The sequence below is a fragment of the Podarcis raffonei genome, chromosome 2 (assembly GCF_027172205.1).
Source record: "Podarcis raffonei isolate rPodRaf1 chromosome 2, rPodRaf1.pri, whole genome shotgun sequence".
Lineage (NCBI taxonomy): Eukaryota > Metazoa > Chordata > Lepidosauria > Squamata > Lacertidae > Podarcis > Podarcis raffonei.
The window spans coordinates 3,683,828-3,696,281 of NC_070603.1; the positions used below are offsets into that span (position 1 = coordinate 3,683,828).

Genomic DNA, 12,454 nt, shown 5'->3' on the forward strand with positions numbered 1-12,454 from the left:
ATCTGCATATTGATGGACACCCAGCCCAAACCCTCTGATGATCTCTCCCAGCAGCTGCATGTAGATGTTGAAAAGCATGGGGGAGAGGACAGAATCCTGAGGCACCCCACAAGTGAGAGCCCGGGGTCTGAACACTCATCCCCCACCACCACTTTCTGAACACTGCCCAGGAGGAAGGAGCGGAACCACTGTATGACAGTGCCCCCAGCTCCCAGCCCCTCTAGACGGTCCAGAAGGATGTCATGGTCGATGGTATCAAAAGCCACTGAGAGATCTGGCAGAACTAGGAAACAGCTCTCACCTTTGCCCCTAGCCCACCATAGATCATCGACCAGTGCGACCAAGGCAGTTTCAGTCCCATGATGAGGTCTGAATCCCAACTGCAAGGGATCCAAATGGTCCGCTTCTTCCAGGCATGCCTGGAGTTGTTCAGCAACCACTCGCTAAATCACCTTGCCCAAGAATGGAAGATTTGAGACGGGGTGATAGTTGGCCATATTGGTCGGGTCTAAAGATGTTTTTTTAAGAAGCAGTTTAATGACCGCCTCTTTCAGCGGGTCTGGGAAGGCTCCGTCACAGAGAGAAGCATTCACCACCCCGCAAAGCCCATTGCCCAGCCCTTCCTGGCTCGCTTTCATCAGCCAGGATGGGCAAGGATCAAGGAGACAGGTGGTTGGTTTCACTCGTCCAAGCAGCCTGTCCACATTCTCAGAGGTAACAGATTAGAATTGATCCCACACAACTTGACTAGACAGGACTCCAGCACTCTCGCCCCCCGGCCCTGCTCCCATGGTAGAGTCTACCTCTTCCTGAATCTGAGCGACTTTATCTGCAAAAAACTTTGCAAAAGCATGTTGTTGTTGTCTAGCACTATCTGCAGCACGATGCCATGCTGCCTAACTGTGGATAGTTTAAAACAGGCACACTTGTGTTGAGTTCTGCCCATGCTGGACAGATAACATTTTCAGAACAGCATTGCCACTTTAACGGGCCTTCATTTGATCTAAACTTACATGGATGATTTAGTCCTGTGTTGCAGGACCTGATGACCCCAGGGGCCCCTTCCAACTCTACAATTCCAAGATTCTCTTTCTCTCCTGGGGTAAGCTCTGAAAAAATGACGCTGCCTCCTCCCATCACTTGGCCAATTTCCCAAATGGTGGTGTGTTGTCTTTCCCCCCAATGTGAATGGATATTCCACATGCCTCTTAAGAAAGAAAAAAGGATTAGCCCACCTGCTGCTCAAGTGGAGATCCAAGATGGATGTCTGATCAGTGGCATCGTCTGTAATGTATGCACCCTCTGTGACTGCTCATAAAAACTTTTATCTTGAATCAGTGCAGTGGGTTTAGCTTTCTGGATTGTTGTTGCTCTCTGGACTGTTGATTGGTTTGGGCGGGAAGGCTAGCTCCTTATTTGTCACAGATTTCCCTCTCTGGAATATTTTCATGATTCTTTGGGCTCAAGGTGTCCTGAACAAGAGTGAGAGCAACTCACCAAGCAACCTTCCTTCATTTTAAAGGTTACACATGTGGGGATGCCAGCCATGAGCCTGTGATGAAGTTTCAGCTCGCATTTGTTCATGATCAACGGCAGTTCTGATGTAGCACAAAAGGACGAGCAAGCAAATAATTGGGGTAGTGCCTGAGAGCTTTGTGGAATTATGATTGGTGCTATTGTATAAGGCCTCGTAGAAAAGATAAGCCTTTGTAAGAGCAGGCCTAGGGAAGGCTTAGCTCCCACTAATGCCGCAGGACAGAGGGAGGAGTGAAGTGGCTGCAACTTTCTCACTGGGCACCAGTACACTTGCTCATTCATGGTAAGCCATAGTTTGGCTTAGCGTTATGCGTGAACCACACTGTTTGTTCAGAAGCTTCTTCTGAGATCAAAGAAACACAGCAGTCAAGCTGGTTAAGCTGTGCTTAATGGATAGTCAGGAGAGCAGGGCTTGAGACAGATTTCTTGAGCAAACTGGGTGCGGAGAGCATAGAGTGGACAGCTAGTTGCTAAAGCCTGAGAGTTAAAAGGCTGTGTAAGGAAACCACTATTTTGCTGAAGTTACACCATGCTCTACCTTCTCCAGATGTTGGCTCTGTTGAGGGGCTGGCCTACCACCGAGGCTGGGACACTTTGTACTGGACGAGCTACACCACCTCCACCATCACCCGGCATACTGTGAATCAGACCCGTGAAGGAGCTTTTGAGAGAGAGACCGTCATCACCATGTCGGGGGATGACCATCCTCGGGCCTTTGTGTTGGATGAATGCCAGAAGTAGGTTCCAGTGTGCAAACCCTTGGAATCACTGGGGAATCTGATTATTCTTATTTGTTGATTCATTTAAATGTTTTTATACTGAATGCCATGCAAACACTTGACCTTCAAGGGCTCCCATAGCAATTTACAATATTTATACCGTACAGATCAGTTTTAGACAATGGTTAAGATTTAAAATCTACAGCATTGTTATCCAAACCATCAAGTTGAAAACCAAAATATTCACTAACCCAGCAAACTGTATATCTTTCTGAAAGGGAGTCAAGTGCACTTTTGGAGAAGGGAGTTCCAAAGAGGTACATCGTAGAGAAGGCCTATGCACAGCCTCTCACATTGGCATTCTATGGAGGGCCTTGTCATCTCAATGCATGAGAGGGAACACAAAAGATAAAAGAAGATTATTGCATGTTATTTCATGTGTAAAAGAGCCTCTGTCTCTTGTATACATTCTTCCCAACATTTCACCTGGCATGGGAAACAGAAACTTTCACTTCAGTGTCTAATTAAGCTGGTTTATTTGTGCATTTGAACCCTAAACTATGGCTAATATTGCCTATGGTTTGCTAACACATGCCAACCTCATAAATCATGGTTTGGTTGCTTCAGTAAGCCATAGTCAAATCTAACCACTTTTTCACCAAGTTCAGACATCATGCTAAACTGTGATTAGTTCAAAACGGGAGGAAAAGCTGCTTGTTCATATAATGATAAACCAAAGTTTAGCAAAACAGGCAGTGACCATTTTAGGTGCATCCGATATGTGTGCAACCATGACCATGCACATTACGCCAAATCCGGAAGTGACCCGTAAACATCGCAAAATGGGCGGGGCAGGCTTACATGGGCCCCATCAGCGCGGGGGGTGGGTGGTCCTGAACATAACCCCCAGACAAATCGGTCTTTGCCTGTACTTCTGATACACTTTTTTGTGAGTTGCTTTGAGACATTTTCTGTAGCATGTGACAAGTAAATGAAGTAAGTAAGTAAATTAAATAAACTCTAGACCATAGTTTTAGACTACATTGGAACCACACCATGGGAAACTACGTTCCTTTTGACACAAGTACTGGTCAGAACCAGTACTTTGAAGTGGGCCTGGAAACAAACTTGTAAGCAGTACTGTTCTTTTAAAATAAATGTGATTCCCTCTGGCAAGCGCACTTAGGGTGCTTAGCTACCACATTTTTGACCAGTGGTAGATTTGGAATGTTTTTCAAAGGCAGCCCTTATTAAGCTCATTACATTTATTGACCCTAGAGAGAGTACCACGCCATGTATCAGGATAGCCAGATCCCTGTTCTCCAGGAAGGATGCAGTTTGTACACCTGAACATCCAGGTACAAAGCTTGAATGCATCCTCCACTCCCACCCTGAAAAACAGCCTTGGAACTCTCCCTTTTAAAGTATGCAAGGCACCCTTTTTGTGTATACCCTGAGTGGTGATGTCTAGGCAGACTGGGAATGAATACAAACTGAAAGTCTGAGGAACCACTGGAGTGAGCTTTCCTGGTTGCTTTGGACAAGCTTCGCTGTAAAACATCCCAGCCACAGCTGACCAAACAGTCTTTCAGAGTCAGAGAGGTGGTAGCAATAAGCTTGCTCAAGGCATATGCATCTGCTCCTCAATAATCAATTTTCCCCTTCCCTTCAGCCTGATGTTTTGGACCAACTGGAATGAACAACACCCCAGCATCATGCGGGCTACACTGTCAGGTGCCAACATGATCACCATCATCGACAAAGACATTCGCACCCCCAATGGTCTGGCCATTGATCACAAGGCGGAGAAAATCTACTTCTCCGATGCCACACTGGACAAGATAGAGCGGTGTGAATACGACGGCACCAAGCGATATGTAAGTCAGCAGGGCTCCTTCCCAGGGGGTCTGGCGTTAGCAGGCTCTAAAGAAGACGTGGTGAACCTGTGGCCCTCCGGGTGTTTGCTGCGCTACAACTCCCATCATTCGTTGCCTGTGGCTATACTGGCTGGGGTTGATGGGAGTTGGAGTCTTAGCAACACCTGGAGGACTATAGGTTGCCCATCTCTGCTATAAAGTCTCAGAATTTAGTCACTTCTTGCCATTTGACCATGGGGTGTAGCAGACCATTTCTCACAGATGTGGAAATGGACCAGTATGTAGAAGCTCTTGTTTCTTTTTAGTCACTGAGGGACATGAAAGTCCACGGAGGGCACCCCCCCCCCACTTCTTGTCCAGTAACTGGAGACAGTTGTTTTTGTGGTTTTTTAAGAAGTAGAAGACAGACTGAAAGAAGAATCACTACTCACATCTCACTTTTGCGTCTAGTTAAAAAAGTGGTGTAGGTTTCTGCATTGCTTTAAAAAACCTGCTAAATCGGTTTAATGAAAGGCAGCCATGGGAGAAACAAATGTATATGTACACAAGCCTTTCTCAGCCTGGTGCCATCCAGCAGGTTTGGACTACAACTCCCATCAGCCCAAGCTAGCACAACCATGCTGGGTGGGTTTGATGGGACTTGTAGTCCAAGCCATCACAAGGAAACCAGGTTGTGAACGCTGATGCACGCTATGGGAATAGATGCCTCTTTCAAAGCACTTGCAATTCTGTTATAAACTACTGATTGTTTCCAGTCCATAAAACAGAGCTTTGAGTGGTAGTAAAACAGAGCACTTGTGTATTTGCTACCTCAATAATGGAGTGTTTTGTTTTGTGAAATATGCACATCACGAATAATGGACAAACTTCCAGAGAGTCAGTGCAGTCGTATGTGGAGCCTAAGAACATGGTCTTTTGTCTTTCCTTCTGCATGGCTAGCATGGTCTACAAGCTGCTCTCAGGTTTTGATCCTTGGCCATCATTGTTTTAATGTCTGGATATCATCTTGCTGACAGAATTAATAGTGTGTGTATCAGGCTCAGGGCAAATACTAAGGACCATGTATATATTTTATTACACTGAATAGCCTACGTTTTTCCCAAAGAGCTCAAAGCATTGTATATGATTCTCCTCCCCCCACGTCCCATTTCCCCCCCTAACAGCAACCATATGAGGTAGATTACCTTGGAAGAGAGTGATTGGGCCAAGGTTACCCAAGTAGGTTCAAGCTTTAGATCATGTGATACCAGTTGTGTACCAGTTACATTAATTGTTTATTCATTCCCAGGCTCAATTTTAAGTGTTGGTTTTGGGATTTAAAGACACATATTGTTTGAGACCAGGTTACATCTGCCTGTACCCATATGAACCTGCATGAGACTTGAGGCATCCACCTTTAACAATGTCTGGTTGGCAGGTACTAGGGACAGAGCCTCTTCAGTGGGGACCCCACATCTTTGGAACTCCCTTAGGCAGTGCATATGGCTCCTTGTTGATGGTGGTAGTAATAGTAATAATAATAATAATAATAATAATAATAATAATAATTATTATTATTATTATTATTATTATTATTATTACTTATTGTTATTATTAACAGGAATTTTATTATTTGCACCCCGTCCATCCAACTGGGTTGCCCCAGCCACTCTGGGCAGCTTGCAACATATATAAAACATAATAAAACATGACACATTAAAAAGCTTCCCTATACAGGGCTGCCTTTAGAGCACATTTTAAAGACTTCCCACCTCCCACCAGCTTGGTGTTCAGCTGATGGTTTAACACTCAGTTTCATGTTTATATGTGTATTTTAATGACTTTTGTTGGCTGCCTCAGGAGGGTTTCTACCATAAAATATGAGATCCAAATGTGTTAACTAAGTTAACTTAATTGTGACAGGGGATTTGGACACAGGCTCTCCCCCCCCCCCCCCGCTGTCCTTATCCAGTGCTCTGACCGATAGATCACTGGCTCTTTACCAAGTGGTAACCTACCATGAGACACATTTTACCACTCAGTAAACTGGGCATCTTGCCAGTATGGCTCATCTTGCAATAGGAACAGATTAGAAAGGAAGGAAGGAATTGGGACTAATTAATTCTGGGGACGCAGGTGGCGCTGTGGGTAAAATTTCAGTGCCTAGGAGTTGCCGATTGTATGGTCGGCGGTTCGAATCCCCACGGCGGGGTGAGCTCCCGTCGTTCGGTCCCAGCTCCTGCCCACCTAGCAGTTCGAAAGCACTCTTAAGTGCAAGTAGATAAATAGGTACCGCTTTATAGCAGGAAGGTAAACGGCGTTTCCGTGTGCTGCGCTGGTGCTGGCTCGCCAGCTGCAGCTTCGTCACACTGGCCACGTGACCTGGAAGTGTCTTCGGACGGCGCCGGCTCACGGCCTCTAGAGCGAGATGAGCACGCAACCCTAGAGTTGGACACGACTGGCCCGTACGGGCAGGGGTACCTTTCCCTTTCCCTTTAAATCTGTCTACTTGCATAGAAATTTGTGACTGAAGGGTCTCACTGTCTTGGTTAGGGCCGTTCTAAGTTGTTGTTTCATAAAAAGCCTAAAATCTTCAAAGCACTTGTATGTATGTTGACGCATAACTTATTTTTATATTTACTTTTTGCACTTAAGTCCCACCTTTCCCTTATCATGGAGCCCCAGACAGCATATGTGTAGTTCCCAGGCAGTCTCCCATCCAGAAATTGACCCTACCCAGACCTACTTAGCTTCAGCAAGGTGGTGGCCTTCTGTGCCTTCAGACCAGACCCTGGGTCTAGCATTTTGGGGCAGGCTCATAATCCATTTGCTTTAGCTGCATCATTTTAGAGAACACGCCCCCCCCCATTTATGTGGTAGTTAAGTTCCAGGGATCACGCCTAAAGCCAAAATCACATACAGGCAGTGGCCTGTGGGATTGCCAAAGTCATTTTCCCCAGAACCCCTTTTCTCCATAGATATAGAGATATAGATAGATAGATGATAGATAGATAGATAGATAGATAGATAGATAGATAGATAGATATAGATATAGATAGATATACATGACTTGCCTAAAGCTGAATGCGCACAAGTTAAATGTGTGTATGTTGCAGGCTTACTGTAGTTCCCTGTCCTCAAGAACAACTGGAAAGGAAGGATAAAGGAAAATTAGAAGTAGTTGCTTGGACAAGGAGTCGCAGTGCACAAACCACACTAAAGCAAGTTGGTTACAGCTGATAATGATATGATAGCATATGAATACACTAGTTAGTCCCGTGCTGAGAGGTGCATGTGAAGCTACCACTGATGTATGCGCTTGGTCAGTAGCCGTGGCCATTGTCTCTCTCCTCCCCACTAACATTGTGGCGATCCCCAACAGGTGATATTGAAGGCAGAACCAGTGCACCCCTTTGGCCTGGCCGTCTATGGTGACTACATCTTCTGGACAGACTGGGTGCGTCGTGCTGTGCAGCGTGCCAACAAATACGTGGGCTCCGACATGAAGCACCTGCGCATTGACATCCCCCAGCAACCCATGGGCATCATTGCTGTGGCCAATGACACTAACAGCTGTAAGGAAAACACCTTGCCTCTTGGGGGGGGGGTGGCGCAGTTGGAGAGTGACCCCTTTGGAAAACACAAGATGGGTAGAATGGTGCTCCTCTCTTCGTTTACCCTCCAGTTCTCCTGTGATCCTTGTAGGCTCTCAAATTGTCACCTTCCTCAGTGATTCGGAAGGAGAAGTGGCCCTTTCTTTCTCTCTGGCCCTCAGCAGAACTCTTAGAGCCACCTGCACCTACCCACATAGCTTGCTCTGTTGTGCATCCACAGTGCTGGTGCAACCCATGTTCTTTCTCTGATGGAGATTTGTTCCATTTTGGCAAGTGGAGCATATTGCATCCCTTAGGTCAGTGATGGCCAAACTTGGCCCTCCAGCTGTTTTAGGACTACAATTCCCATCATCCTTGACCACTGGTCCTGTTAGCTAGGGATGATGGGAGTTGTAGTTCTAAAACAGCTAGAGGGCCAAATTTGGCCATCACTGCCTTAGGCTATATGATAGATTGCCGTTTCTTTGGCTCAGCTACGCACACCCAAGAGGGAGGGAGGGAGCGAGGGAGCGCACAGACAGGTGTCCACTGGGATGCAAACTGTGCAAATAAATATCCACCTAGCCCAACACAGCATTCTGAGCTACCATAAATAATATACATGGTTACGTCTCTTTTCGCATGAGTTTAATCCTTTTTATGCTAGTGACTCACACAGGTTAATTTTGTTCTGCAAAAGCAAGTGTTCCCATGCGCCCAGCTGCAGAGTAGAGGGAGGAGGGTGACCTAGTCTGGAGCGACCTGTGGCTGCTGTATGACAGCACCAGGGTTCAGTTCCAACACATTGTGTCTATGTGATGGTTAGAGCTTTCAGCCTTGAGCTCATCATTCAAGAAGGTTGCCAATTGGTGTGAGGCTGCAGCATAAGAACAGAGAGGTGGTGGTCAGACTTTGGGCACAGTTCTCTGCATGTTTACTTGGGAGTAAGTTCCAGAGAACTTAGCTGGGCATGCTTCCAAGTAAATATACACAGGGTTGGGCTGTAGAACTTCCTTTGTGCCTCTCAGACCAGACTGTTCAACCCATATTCTCCCAACTCTGATTTTGCTGTAGCTGTTTCTCTTCCATTCTGACTCTTCTTCCCAGGTGAGCTCTCTCTGTGCAGAGCAAACAATGGTGGTTGCCAGGACCTATGCCTTCTCTCAGCCAAGGGTGAAATCTCCTGTTCTTGTCGTGGTGACAAGATCCTTCAGGAAGATCTTACTTGCAAAGGTGAGCACCCATATGAAGCACTTGTATGGGGCATATGAAGGTCATATGGTTGTGTCTGTTTCCACGAGATACATCCATGCTAAGGGGCATGGTAGGGCAAAAACTTGAGTGCTGTGCACAGGCTGGAGGAAAAGGGAGGGGTTGTTTGTTATATTTCCAGATCTGGATCATCTCCTCTATTTTGACCATGGAATTACATGTTGATATTTTACAGGATTGGTAGTTGTACACCTTAGCAGAAATGAACAAAGCAATTTCTACACACATGCAAACCCATGGGTTGCAGAATTATGCAGAATTTCTGCAACAGCCTCTCACAGGCTCTGCCACCCACTAATCTACCAGTCTGGCAGGTCTCATGGGCCCCAGGTCTGTAGTATTGCATGAAACATCCTTTGTCTGGAAATGCGTGTAATATGTAGCTGTGTTTGTGGGATTACAGCAGTTCCAGAATATAAGCAGGGCAACAGCTTCAGTATTTTGTGCAGACCAAAATAAGAGTGTTTGATCTGGCAATTAAATAATTAATATGAACTCATTTATGTGCAAAAGAAATTAGAGTGGAATGCAGAAAGGCACAGAAAACAATATCAACTTCAGGCTTCACTTCTGGCAGAAGACTGGCCATCCACCAATAACAGCTGCTGGATAGCTCAGTTGGTAGCGCATGAGACTCTTAATGTCAGGATCATGAGCCTCATGTTGGACAAAAGATTCCTGTATTGCAGGAGGTTAGATGACCCTTGTGGTCCCTTCCAACTCTACAGTTCTATGATTCTAAGTAAAACACAGCTGTGAATATGGCCCCCTTTTTAGAAGTTTATTTGGAATGCATGAATCTCTCAGTGCTCTTGATGCCACAAGTTCCTCGTCATAAGAACACAAAGAAGAGCCCTGCTGGATTAGACCTCTCTAGTTCAGCGTCTCACAGTGGCCAGCCAGACACCATGGGGAGAGCATAAGCAGGACATGAGCACATCATAAATGTGACTTGTGTAGAGGGTCATAGTGAATACATATAAATATTCTGTGATGACTTTTGTTCATATGCCAGTACTGCTTAGAAGCTTAGGTTTTTAAATGGTATATAAATACCTCAATTAATTAATCAACTAATTAATTATATTCCCATTAAAGCAGAATATTACTTTGACCTGATAACCCTCACCCCACCCTCCATCCCCACCCCCACTCTTCTGAAGGTGCCTTTCACTTGCTGGTGCCAGTTCTAGAATTCCCCCCTCCCAGATGTCAGGTGCAAGTGTACAGGTGGTTGTGAACAAGAGACACATCTGAAACAGTCTCCCGTGAAATGAAATGCTGGGCTCATTTTGCTGAACTCATCCCTGTTCTCCCTTCCTTAGCGCCCAACTCCACCTGTAACGTGCTCAATGAGTTTGAGTGTGGAAATGGTGACTGCATTGATTTCAGCCACACCTGTGACGGCGTGGCCCACTGCAAGGACAAGTCGGATGAGAAGCAGTCCTACTGCAGTAAGGCTCCTTCCTGTGCTCCTTCTGCTTTGCTTCTTTCCTCCCTCTGCCTATGGATAAATTGGATGCTTCCCCTTGCACCCATAGGGGCTAATAATGTGGCTTGCACCAAGGGGCTAGGTGCCACTTTTCCTTTTTCCTCTGACCATTTGAGGGGAAAGAATTCATCCCATGGTTAACATGAGAGAAGTGGATTGGGTTGGCTGGAGTGCTGCCCTTCTTGTATCCTTGGGAGAAAGCAGAGTTCTTAAGGTCTAAAGCTCTACACACAGCTGTTGTGATCCACCCTGAGCTCTATGGATGAAGGGCAGTATACAAAATTAATAAAGAAGAACTACTACTCTCTGTAGTTTACAGAGAGTAATGCAAAGGTCCTTTGCATTACTCTCTGTAAACTACAGCTTTCTCTCGCTCTCTGACTGATAGATATGTCAGTCAAGTAAAATTTCCCACACAAATGGTTTTTGCTCTTTTTTATAGCATTAGTGGTCTCTATTTGCAAAGTAGCATCTTAGGGGGACATATTCATTATCACCCCTGTGTTGTGAGAATGGGGCCGCTAAAGCTCTGCTGGATCAAACCAAATGCCTGTGCTTTCCGCATTGGCCAGCACATTGGCCACATTGGGAAGCTCACAGACAGGGCTTGAGCAGGTAATAGCCCTCCCTCTAGCAGTTGGTGTTCAGGTGAAGACTTCTACCGCTGGACCTAAATGAATTGTGAGTTCCAGCAGATGAAGGATACAAAAAGTCCTGCCTTATAATCTACTTCTCTTTGCCACAGCCCACATTGTGCTGAGCAGGTGGGAGAAGGGCCCTCTTTGCCACTCTACACCCAGATATTTCCATTGTGCAGAAAACACTTGGTGCAGGGACATGTTTAGATTCTGTTTTAAGAAACTTTAATGTGGCTGAAATCTACATAAGCCTTCTCAGTGGGACTCTGCTAGGTTGAATTCCATGCATCCATCCATTCATGCATTCATTCATTCTCTCTGTGTGTGGTCCTTTTGCACACATACTCACTCACTCACTGATATGTTTTATGTTGCAGACAACCGCAAATGTAAGAAGGGCTACCTGCACTGCACCAACAAGCGTTGTGTGCACAGCAGAGACTGGTGCAATGGGAGGGACGACTGTGGGGACAACTCAGATGAAGTGCCTTGCAACAGTAAGTGCTGTTCAGGAGGGCTACCCCTGCTAGCTGTCAAGGTTAAGGGGCGAGGAAAAGGTTTCATTATGTTCCCCTGCTCTACTAAGCATTTGTTTGCACTAGCCTTACGGAGCTGCAGTTTGGCTTCCCTGTTACATTGTGTTAAAGGTAAAGGTACCCCTGCCCGTACGGGCCAGTCGTGTCCAACTCTAGGGTTGTGCGCTCATCTCACTTAAGAGGCCGGGGGCCAGCGCTGTCCGGAGACACTTCCGGGTCACGTGGCCAGCGTGACGAAGCTGCTCTGGTGAGCCAGCACCAGCGCAGCACATGGAAACGCCGTTTACCTTCCCGCTATAAAGCTGTACCTATTTATCTACTTGCACTTAGGGGTGCTTTCGAACTGCTAGGTGGGCAGGAGCTGGGACCGAAAGATAGGAGCTCACCCCGCCGCGGGGATTCGAACCGCCGACCATGCGATCGGCAAGTCCTAGGCACTGAGGTTTCACCCACAGCGCCACCCGCATCCCTCGTTACATTGTGTTACCTAATACTTAATGCTTAAAGCAGAGCATCCAGCAGACATAAGACTTAACCACGGAGAGTGCTCATCCATTGTTGGTTGTCTTCATCCTGATTCATGCACAGGGAAACAGTGGTTTAGCTTGACAAGCTAAGCCCTGTCCTCAGAGGACATTATTCAGCTCTCTAAAGTTCCTAATCCTGTTGCCAGCATATTGGTGGCTAGAGTGTTGGAATTAGACGAGAGTTAGAAATCCACATTCGGCCACCTGGGTCCATCAAGTCTGTGAGCCAAGCCTCCCTCACAGGGTTGTTGTGGGGCCTTGTATGCTGGTCTGAACTCAGTGGCA

General features: G+C 46.3%; 1 protein-coding gene across 5 annotated transcripts in view; it reads left to right on the forward strand.

The window, feature by feature from the left end:
* LRP1 (LDL receptor related protein 1) overlaps window positions 1–12,454 on the forward strand; it is a 316,344-nt gene that overhangs the window by 249,317 nt on the left and 54,573 nt on the right. For all 5 annotated transcript variants that reach the window (XM_053370298.1, XM_053370312.1, XM_053370304.1 and 2 more), the window contains 6 exons: window positions 2,084–2,273; window positions 3,928–4,132; window positions 7,494–7,686; window positions 8,812–8,937; window positions 10,302–10,430; window positions 11,484–11,603. In XM_053370298.1, the coding sequence (XP_053226273.1) occupies window positions 2,084–2,273; window positions 3,928–4,132; window positions 7,494–7,686; window positions 8,812–8,937; window positions 10,302–10,430; window positions 11,484–11,603 (963 nt within the window). The remainder of the gene's footprint in view (window positions 1–2,083; window positions 2,274–3,927; window positions 4,133–7,493; window positions 7,687–8,811; window positions 8,938–10,301; window positions 10,431–11,483; window positions 11,604–12,454) is intronic.